Source organism: Melospiza georgiana, chromosome 3 (genome assembly GCF_028018845.1).
Source record: "Melospiza georgiana isolate bMelGeo1 chromosome 3, bMelGeo1.pri, whole genome shotgun sequence".
Taxonomy (NCBI): domain Eukaryota; kingdom Metazoa; phylum Chordata; class Aves; order Passeriformes; family Passerellidae; genus Melospiza; species Melospiza georgiana.
Genome location: NC_080432.1, coordinates 82,014,304 through 82,025,116, shown reverse-complemented (window position 1 = coordinate 82,025,116; position 10,813 = coordinate 82,014,304). Strand labels below are relative to the sequence as shown.

Here is a 10,813-nt window from a genome sequence, read left to right as displayed (position 1 = left end):
GCCTGTCAGAATCAAAAAACTGGAAGAGGGTATTTTCCTAGAAGAGAGTGGCATAACAAAGCTTATCATAAAAATCAGAAAGACAAATTAAATTTAAAACATCCACAAGGTTCTTATGTAGCAAACATGAAAAAGTAAAAGTTACGTTAGCAAGTGATTAGTAATAGGAACTTCAAGCTAGTAAGAGATTTATAGATATTTACATATAAATATATATAGAAGATGAATTTATTTGGGGAGCGCTTTCAGATATATCTGAAGTATATAATAAAGGAACAAAGGAAACAGTTTGGTCAGATGGAGCTTTATTTGTTGTGTTTTTCTATTATTCGCAGAGGTAACAACTACCCTCCTGCAGCAGTTTTTAGATAAATTTCAAAATGCATTCAGAGATAGCGAACAAAGTCAGTCACAAGCAACCCACTTGCCACAAAAGGCCTGTCTTTGCTGTTATTACATGTCTGGAGATTTTCTGATACAGGCTGTGATCACATTACTCATTGCAATAGCAGGAGGCATGCGGGGAGCTGTTCAGGAAGCGTCTGGTTCACCTGGCCAACATATCCAAACCTGGAGGTGGATGCATTTTTGTTGAGACCTTGGCAGGAGGCAGCCTGGGGAAGTCACTGCAAGTGACTCCTTTGTGCCACTCCCACAAAGCCATCTGGCCTGTGGGACCCATGCGTGTGAAGCTCTGCTACAGCCAATGTGAAAATGTCCATCTTTTGGCCTTCCAGGGAACAGGAGGCAAGCCGGAGATGTGACAGCACTTCTGCCCTGCCAGGGAACCACTAATGTGAGCAATCCAACCTTCCCTGCCTGACCAGAGTGACCCAGGCACAGGACAGCAGTTTATGGCTGCTGCTACACCATGTCTGAGACCCTGTTTTTTTACTTTGGAAAACTTTTAATGTCTCAATTTACGACCGGCAAATCTGAGCTCAGAGAGAAGGTATTACAATGATGCTGACACCCAAAGAGTCAGAAATAGCCAGCAATTCACCCAGAGAGTTACAGAGAATGAGAAGGGGGTTGGGAAACAGTCTTGCCTTATCAGTGAAACAGGCATCATAGATTTACAGGACTGACCCTGAACAGAGGCTCACCGGGGCTTTTATCCAACAGTCTGGGGTTATCCTGTGAGTGTTCACCTCCTGCTGTGTCACCTGTCAGTCTATTGTCACTTGGTGTGTCTTTTGTCACCTGTCTGGCCACAGGTCCCCTGCCCTTTATAATGCAAGGAATCAGTGCCAGTTCACAGCCTCTTGATTCCAGCCACGGTGGAGACTCAACCACCACTGGCCACCAACTCCAGAATCCCACCAACTCAAAAGAAGAGAAAGATTGAGCATGAGGAGTAATTAACATAAGAAGCAAGAAAATCGTTAAACCAATAAAGGTTAAATACCAACAGGAGAATTTTTCAATGAACTGTGATTTGTTTGCTAAAATGTATATTTAGTGTAATTGAAATGGACTGCCTATGGCAGTGGTGAAGTCACTGACCCTTGGAGTAGTTTAAGGAAAGACAGGACATGACACTTAGTGCCATGGTCTAGTTGGCATGGTTATGTTCAGTCATAGGTTGGACTTGATGATCTCAGAAGTCTTTTCCAAGTCAACCGATTCTGTGATTCTGTAAATTTTTGAGAATCTGAGTTGATTTGTGTAACACTTTCACCTTGTACCCTGCACAGAACAAAAAACACCTCCTGTCTAAACCGGGCCCCGTGTCTGTGTTTAGCGTCCCTAAATTGGCAACAACAGCAGGTCACCCCAGTAACTTCTGCCAGCCGTGCCCTGGCTTGTGCCAGCCGCCACCACGGTGTCCATGAACGCGGGCACGCACTGCCCACGGGGACAGCTCTGCACCAGGAATGCAGAGCGCTGCGGGACAGCGCCGCGGCAGGAGCCCGCATGGGCACCGCCCCTGGGATCGGGGCACGCCATCCCTGGGATCAGGGCACACCATCCCTGGATCTGGTCTCGCCATCCCCTGGGATCTGGTCTCGTCATCCCTGGGATCAGGGCACTCCATCCCCTGGATCTGGTCTCGCCATCCCTGGGATCAGGGCACGCCATCCCTGGGATCCGAGCACGCCATCCCCTGGATCTGGTCTCGCCATCCCTGGGATCTGGTCTCGCCATCCCCGGGATCCGGGCTCGCCATCCCCGGGATCTGGTCTCGCCATCCCTGGATCTGGTCTCGCCATCCCCGGGATCTGGTCTCGCCATCCTCGGGATCTGGTCTCGCCACCCCTGGGATCTGGTCTCGCCATCCCTGGGATCTGGTCTCGCCATCCCTGGATCTGGTCTCGCCATCCCTGGGATCTGAGCTCGCCATCCCTGGATCTGGTCTCGCCATCCCTGGATCTGGTCTCGCCATCCCTGGGATCTGAGCTCGCCATCCCTGGATCTGGTCTCGCCATCCCTGGATCTGGTCTCGCCATCCCCGGGATCTGGTCTCTCTATCCCTGGATCTGGTCTCGCCATCCCCGGGATCTGGTCTCGCCATCCCTGGATCTGGTCTCGCCATCCCTGGATCTGGTCTCGCCATCCCTGGGATCTGAGCTCGCCATCCCTGGATCTGGTCTCGCCATCCCCGGGATCTGGTCTCTCTATCCCTGGATCTGGTCTCGCCATCCCCGGGATCTGGTCTCTCTATCCCTGGATCTGGTCTCGCCATCCCTGGATCTGGTCTCGCCATCCCTGGGATCTGAGCTCTCCATCCCCGAGATCTGGTCTCGCCATCCCTGGATCTGGTCTCGCCATCCCTGGGATCTGAGCTCGCCATCCCTGGATCTGGTCTCGCCATCCCTGGATCTGGTCTCGCCATCCCTGGGATCTGAGCTCGCCATCCCTGGATCTGCTCTTGCCATCCCTGGGATCTGGTCTCGCCATCCCTGGATCTGGTCTCGCCATCCCTGGATCTGCTCTTGCCATCCCTGGGATCTGGTCTCGCCATCCCTGGATCTGGTCTCTCCATCCCCTGGATCTGGTCTCGCCATCCCTGGATCTGGTCTCTCCATCCCTGGATCTGGTCTCGCCATCCCTGGATCTGAGCTCTCCATCCCTGGATCTGGTCTCTCCATCCCTGGATCTGAGCTCTCCATCCCTGGGATCTATCTGGTCTCGCCATCCCTGGATCTGGTCTCTCTATCCCTGGATCTGGTCTCTCCATCCCTGGATCTGGTCTCGCCATCCCTGGGATCTGGTCTCGCCATCCCTGGATCTGGTCTCGCCATCCCTGGGATCTGAGCTCTCCATCCCCGAGATCTGGTCTCGCCATCCCTGGATCTGGTCTCGCCATCCCTGGATCTGGTCTCGCCATCCCTGGGATCTGAGCTCGCCATCCCTGGATCTGCTCTTGCCATCCCTGGGATCTGGTCTCGCCATCCCTGGATCTGGTCTCTCCATCCCCTGGATCTGGTCTCGCCATCCCTGGATCTGGTCTCTCCATCCCTGGATCTGGTCTCGCCATCCCTGGATCTGAGCTCTCCATCCCTGGATCTGGTCTCTCCATCCCTGGATCTGAGCTCTCCATCCCTGGGATCTATCTGGTCTCGCCATCCCTGGATCTGGTCTCTCTATCCCTGGATCTGGTCTCTCCATCCCTGGATCTGGGCTCGCCATCCCCGGGATCTGGTCTCGCCATCCCTGGATCTGGTCTCTCTATCCCTGGATCTGGTCTCTCCATCCCTGGATCTGGTCTCTCCATCCCTGGATCTGGTCTCTCCATCCCTGGATCTGGTCCCGCCATCCCTGCCCGGCAGCGGCCGCGCCGCGCACGCGCCCGCAGGTGCTGGCGCGTGCGCCCCGGGGTGCCCGGGCGGCCCCGCGTACGGTTGCTATGGGAACGGCGGGCGGCCGAGCGAGGCTGGGCCCTGCGGAGGCGCCGGCGGGTCCCGACCGAGTCCCCCGGGCAGCGCCCGGTGCCCCCGCCGGCCGTAGCGCTCGTCCCTGGGGGTGCCGCCTGGCCGGGCGGGGGCGAAGGGCCGGACTGTGCGGTAAGTCGGGCGGGAGGCTTTGAAAAGCGGCCCGAGACTGGTAAGCCCCGTGCCGCTTCCCGGCAGCTTTGCCGTGCTCGGGAGGGAGGCGCGACTGCCGGGTGTGGGTTGGGACAGCGTTTACTCCACAGGTGCTGCTTATTTGGGGGCTTCCTCTGGGACGTGTTGTCCCACGGCTGCCCTGGAAACCTCACTCCGCTGAGAACTCATCTCTCTTAATTTCCTTCTTTTTTCTCTTTGATAGCGATTTCTCTGCGTCAAAATTTCGCCGGTGTGACAGTGCATCAGTTGTGATTGGTAAGTATCTGTTAATGAGAGCTATGTCTAATATTAGCTGTTGTTTACATCTGAAAGGAGGGTGTAGTGAGGTGGGGCCCAGCCCTTCTACCGTGCCTGCAGTGAAAGGGCAGGAGGAAATGGCCTTAAGCTGAGACGGGGAGATGCAGATTAGGTATTAGAAAAAGAAAATCCACTGTAAGGATGGCCATGCACTGGCATAGGTTGACCAGGAAGGTGATGGAGTCACCAGCCTTGGGCGTGTTTAGGAGGATCTGGCAGTAGTTGATGGGGTTAAGGGGGTTACAGGGGCAGTGCAGGGTTGGCTTTGGACTTGATGATCTTAAAGGCCTCTTCCAACCTCAGTGATTCTGGGACTTTACTAAACCTGTACCTGTGTGCTAACTGTTGTAGAGATTTGCTAGGGCAGACAGAACATGGATTTGGATGTCAGAGAGCAGAATGTTCATAGCCTGAATACAGGGCTTTTCCTCACTGTACTTAGTGATTGCAAATGCACCCACTCTGCACCCTAGCAATTAAAGGACACTGGTCTTCAGATGGGAGAGGATGGCAGAGGCAGTGTGAGATGGCAGAGCCAATGTGGTGCCATATCTGATGTAGTCAGCCATGCTTCTCAAATCTTGATTGAACTGAGATAAGAGCTGTGACAGTACAGCTGTCTCACTTCTGGACATTGCTGGGACTAATGTGTGGATCCTGTACTGCTCTCTACTGCTTAAAAATCTTCCTGTGCAGCAAAGACCAGACTTCTGGAGTAAACAAATGGGGAATAAAGACAAGAGCCCAAGTATGGCTTTTCAGACGCTGCTGTGGACACTCTCCTACCTCCCAGCAGAGAGTCAGAGAGGAGCTCTTCACTTGTGCAAATTAAAGGCTACTTGGAAAATGGTAACAGTAGTGAGGGACAAGATCTGTATGTACCAGTGATGCTGTCCCCATTGTCCTCTATCTATTTCCTGCTGGGACTGGGGAGCAAAATTACAGAATCACAGAATATGCTGAGTTGGAAGGGACTCTCAAGGATCATGAAGTCCAGCTCCTGGCCCTGCACAGGACCATTGCCATCTGTATCAGACATAAGGCCTACAGAGACGACCTTCTAAAAATTCTGGCTCCCAGTAGCTGGGGGAATGGGGAATGGGGAATGATAGCCTACCTTGCTTTTCCCAGTGCGAATTGACTGTAGAAGTTTTTCTAAACAGACAGGTGCAGTGGAACTCCTTACTCCTTACTGTTTTTTAATCACATTGTAATAGAGGGAAGAGTAAGGAGCATAGAGAACAAAATTCAGTCACAGTGAAAACAAGTAATATATTAGTATTAATATATTACTTGTATTAAGTTAATATTAAAAACACTGATACTCTCAGGCTTTTGATCAGTTCCTGAGTTTTTTTCAATTACCCATCATTTAGTGAAAGAGTTGGTGCAGTTCTCCTTACCCAATTTTACATTGTGCAACAATGACAGACACTACCAGAATGGGCAAGCTCTCAAAGAAAGAAGAAGCAGCTGAAAAAGTTAGACTTCAGAACAGTAACAATTGAACTAAGAAACTAAGAATATAAGATTATTTTTTACTCCATAGTTTAGAAATAACCAAGATGATGGTGTCTGATCTACTGTCAGTTCATTGTCATAAACTGTGTAAGAGAATAGAAGTTACCAGATGGTCTGAGTCACAGTGCAGAAACATATTTTTGTTTTTAGGTAAGTTTGAAAGCAGAAGAGGAATTTTGCATGGTGTAAGACTCACGATGAGTTTGCTGTAAAATGACAAGGATGATACCTACAGAGAACTGCACCATGATAGTGATGGGTTGTGGGTCCAGGGCGTGATGGAGCAAGTCTGTCACTGCCCACTGCATTTCCCAGAAACTGCAGCAGGACAGAATGCTGATTGGAAGTTTGGGTTTATAACTTACATTAGTGTTGTCTTTCTTTGCCTGTGCTTGGGGCTGGGGAGTCGCTTCTTTCAGAGGAAAAAAATGGATTGCCTGTTCTTCTTTGTCTCTGCTTATCAGTTGCTGATAACTGTGCTTCAGTTACTGATAATGATGCCTCTGACATATTAGTAAGCTGCCCTTTATAAGCTCAATAATATCAGGTTTTTCCTAAGTTGGAAAAACCTGTCTCTTTGCAGCATATTATTGAATTCCTATTTTGGCTGTGGTGTTTCACAAGTAACCAAGTGTCAAGAAACAGATTTTCTATGGAATTGTAGAGGACCACATTTGGCCCATGAAGCACAATGATGTATTTTAGCATCCTGTAAAAAAACTGACGGTAGATCCTCCATGACAGATGCTTTCTGGTTTTCAGTATTTTTCTACAGAACTGAAGAATAGAGAGAAAATGCATTATCAGTGTACTTTATTTCCCACTATTTCAGCACTGTCTAGGATTTACTGTGGTAGGATAACCAGTGATGAATTAATAGTTTGTAATTTAAAACTAACATAATACTTTGTGCCATTCACATATATTTTCCAGTGTTCTTCCTGTGCAGAACTTTGCAGAGGAATGCAAGCTTCAAAGACTGAAAACAGAAGAAAAGCAGAACCATTCTACTGGCTGTCAGTGGCAAAGCCTAGGACCAGTTCTGAGATTGTAAATGAAGCCAGAGATGCTCTACAAACAGTAAAAACTCCAAGACCATTCACACCTACAGATGAACAAAGGAAACTTTCTGGGTCTCAATCCTCACGTTGTCCTCAAAATAGACGCCCTGTACTTTTTAGGTACTGTGGCTTTAAGATGTTTTCAAAAATCCTTTAGCAGCAAGAGGTTTGATTCTCTAATTATGCTTCCGGTGGTTATTTTCCCTGTGTTAATCTGTATTCCTAATCACATCCTTTGCCTTCTTCTAATGATCTTTACTGTTGGTGTTAATCTACATTCCAGGAAGTTTCTCTGGATTAGAGCTACCAGAGGCAGTCACTACACTGCCTCTGGTAGCTCTAATCCAGAGAAACTTCCTGGAAGTTTTTTATGTGCAGAATAGCATAAGAAAATAGTCTATTACTTACCTTTTCTTGAGACAATTGAATGCTTTTAATTGAGATAGTCTTCAGCTTTTTTCCTAGAATGTGTGAAAGCTTGCTTGTTTCCTATAACCAATGTGCTAGATTTTTTTTTCAGAGCCTTCTGTGATCTTTTAAATGTGAAATTTTAGGTCCTGCAGTTTGAAATGCTCATTTTCAAACAAAGTTTTACTAGTTCAAAATTATTTCTAGGTGGAGTTTTGTTACCATGATGTGCTCTTGTCACTTTTCCTTTCTTCCCTTTCCCCATATTCACTGGCAAAGGGAAGAAGCATGCAATTAAAAAAACCAGCTGATCATACAACTCTGGATCTGTTTTATTCTAACTGTGTTTCATTTCTTCATTAGTCTTGATACATCCAGTTCTGATTCATCTGAATCAAGACCGAATTCTGGTGTTCGTCTAAGTCCACTGACTCATGTAAGTACTCTGGAAATAACTCCTGCAGTACTGATATAAAATTATGTGTCTTGGTAGTGTTAGAAAAACACATGGTTTAAAGACATTTGGAAAAAGTGGAGGCTTGTTGTAACATTAGTCTGAGACTTTTTAAGTCAGTTCTCCTCCAAAAGAAACTGGAAAATAATTTAAACTACTTTCATATTGCCGTTTTGCTTTATGATTCAAAGTGACATTAACAAGAATTGGAGGACTGATACTTGAGTCAGCTTTCTTTCAGTGTAAGTTTACTAAAATAGGTGAAGTTCATGAGCATGAACATGTGCCAGCAGTGTGCCCTGCCTTTAGGAAAGTGATTGATGGTATCTGGGGCTGCATTAGGAGGAGTGTTTGCAGCAGGTCTACTCAACACTGGTGAGGCCACACCTGGAGTGCTGTATGCAGTTCTGGGCTCCACAGTATGAGAAAGACATGGAGCAACTGGAGAGAATCTGATGAATGGCCCCAAAGGGGATGAAGGGACAGGGAGAGATGAGAATGTTCAGCCTGGAGAAGGCCAAGGGAGGATCTTATTCATGGATGTAAATATCTGAAGTGTGGGTGCAAAGAGGATGAGACCAGCCTCTTTGCAGTGACTGGACCAGAGGCAGAGGGCACAAACTGGGATGCAGGAGGTTTCCTCTGAACCTCAGGAAACAGTTTTCCCGCTGTGAAGTGATGAGGCCTTGGCAAAGGTTGCCCAGAGATCTTCAAAAGCTTCTTGGGCATGGTCCTGGGCAGCTGAGGTTAGGTGGCTGTAGTTGAATACAGGGCTTGGACCTCCAGAGGTCCTTTCCTCCCTCATCTATTCTGTGGTTCTGTGAATAGTAATTTGAAGGGAGCTAGGTTGCTTTTTATTTGGCTTACATTTCTATAAAATGTTATGATTGTAGTTTTATTTCTAAACAGGTAGAGGTCCTTTAAGAACCACTTTTCTCCCTCTGTGAAAGCTGTGAATTGTTTTCAATTTATAAGTGTATCTGCTCTTTCACAGTTTTTTTTATATTTGGTCTTTAAATATAAGATAAAGTCACGACTATTTGTTTAGCACCAAAGATAACAGAGCATGCTATAGCAATTAAGTGTGCTTGCTGAATACATTGCTTTTTCCAGACAGAAACCTTTAGGAAATTATTTAGGAAATTAGAGGAAATAACCAAGAAAATTTATATTTAGTAATTTGGATAAGGGGTTGTATTTACATGAATCAAGTTTAAAAATTCTGAGCATACTTCTATTTAGATTAAGTATATCTACATTTGGATTTAAGAACTGTTTGAATTTAACTGGTGTTAAATTTTTATGCGTTTTGTCAGAGTGGAAAAAAATTAGAGAAAACTACAGACCCATGCAAAATCTGCTTTTTTTTTTTTTTGCTTTATCAATGGATATAAGTTAATACACTGTAAATTAAGAGTCCGTATTAATTATGATGGTTGTAAGTAGTCAGTCTCACCTGCTGGCTCTTTAATACTATGGAGAGCTCTGAAGTATTGGCTGGAGACTTTTTAGTGGATTCTTTATTTTAAGGAAATTGGTATTGATATTAGAGGTCAGTACTTTATGTAGGTCAAGGGCACAACAAGTGCTTGACACTAGAGATTCAGGGACTTGCTCACCTCCTCTAAGATGCAAGACACTGACGTAAAACTAGGACTTTCATGTTTCTGGATCTGCATGATTTGTCTCAGTGTGACAGAAAGTAGTTCATGTGATGTGAACATATTTGGAGTACTTTGGAGATACTGTTTTAATGCTCTAAAGCAAATCAAAGAATAGATGTATCTCTGGAATTGTTAGCAATAGTCATTGGCACAATATTTTCTTTGATAAATAAGCTTGCTGCAGATGTAGTTAAATGAGTACTTACGAGGACTAAATAATTCTGAGTTCTACTCAAGCTAGGTTTTGTTTTCTGCACTCCTGAATGTTGGCTTTCTGTGATAATAATGGTATAGACATCTGGTTTGTTTGGTGGAATGATATCATTAGATTCAGGATATGAACAGTGTAACTTCTGCTTTATTTTGAACTTAGCCCTTTGTTGGAAGTTGTGTGGGTTTGGTTTTTTTTATTTTTTACTTAAATGAAAATTAAATTATCTGTGCTTTTGTTTAAAAGTCTTCTTTATTTTTGTCACAGAAACCAGTAGTAATCATTTCTGAAAAAAAAGATGAAGTTTCTTCTGTTTTCCATCCAACACCTCCTGCTGATGCTGCAGAGCTTAGAAAAGTCAGCAGAGCTTGCAAAGGCTTATTTAGAGCAACTTCTCTGAAAAATTTATTTTCTGCTAAGGTGGTTCCTCTGGATCAGAGTAAGAATGTTTTGATACGTACTATTTGCTATAAAGATTACTGCATGATGGGTTTTAATATTGGTAATTACACGAATTATTAATACATTAAAGGATTTGTGTGTCCTTTCAGTGTGAATTCTGGAAGTATTTAAATGGGTTTAAGGCAGTTTTGAAACTCTGGTTTCCCAAAATGATGCTGGCTTGCACTACTGAAAATGAGTTGAAAACTGCTCAGGTGCCTCTTCTTCCTGTAGGTTTCCAAGTAATGGAATTTTACTGAAAGTTGTCATCAGTGAGTAAAATTAACCTTAAATGCTGATATGCTTGAAGAGATAATGAGATGCCATCATGTAAGGAGATTCCCTGATGGATTATTGAGCCTAAAAGGAGGAATAAAAAGGAATTATATGTCTTGACAGGCCTCCAACTGCATCGTATTTGTTGTTATGAGTTTCATTAGTGTAGGTTTAATAAAGTTCACCAAATGTGGGATTTAAAAGTAATTTTCCTGAAGATGGGAAATGGCATCTTGGCTTCATGCATGTTGGCTTATAATGAAGTGTGCTGGGACTTTGTCTTTATTTCAGAAGATTGATTTATAATGACAGTTCTTACATTGTCCAGAATTGTTACTTTTCATTATAAACTGAATATTTCACTTTTTACCTACTAAAGTTTACTTCATTCTTAACTAAAGTTTACTTCATTCTTATGTATTTATTCTATA

The 10,813-nt window shown here is 45.3% G+C and overlaps 1 protein-coding gene across 5 annotated transcripts in view; it reads left to right on the top strand.

Annotated features, from left to right (window-relative positions):
• The first annotated feature begins 3,898 nt into the window (after positions 1–3,898).
• The window catches only part of ARMC2 (armadillo repeat containing 2), a 68,944-nt gene continuing 62,029 nt past the window's right edge, over positions 3,899–10,813 (top strand). For all 5 annotated transcript variants that reach the window (XR_009114296.1, XR_009114297.1, XM_058021396.1 and 2 more), the window contains exons 1-5: positions 3,899–4,007; positions 4,252–4,304; positions 6,801–7,048; positions 7,700–7,772; positions 9,933–10,104. Coding sequence is in view for 3 of the 5 variants with exons in the window: in XM_058021396.1 (XP_057877379.1) it covers positions 6,831–7,048; positions 7,700–7,772; positions 9,933–10,104 (463 nt within the window). In the remaining 2 variants the exon portion in view is untranslated. The remainder of the gene's footprint in view (positions 4,008–4,251; positions 4,305–6,800; positions 7,049–7,699; positions 7,773–9,932; positions 10,105–10,813) is intronic.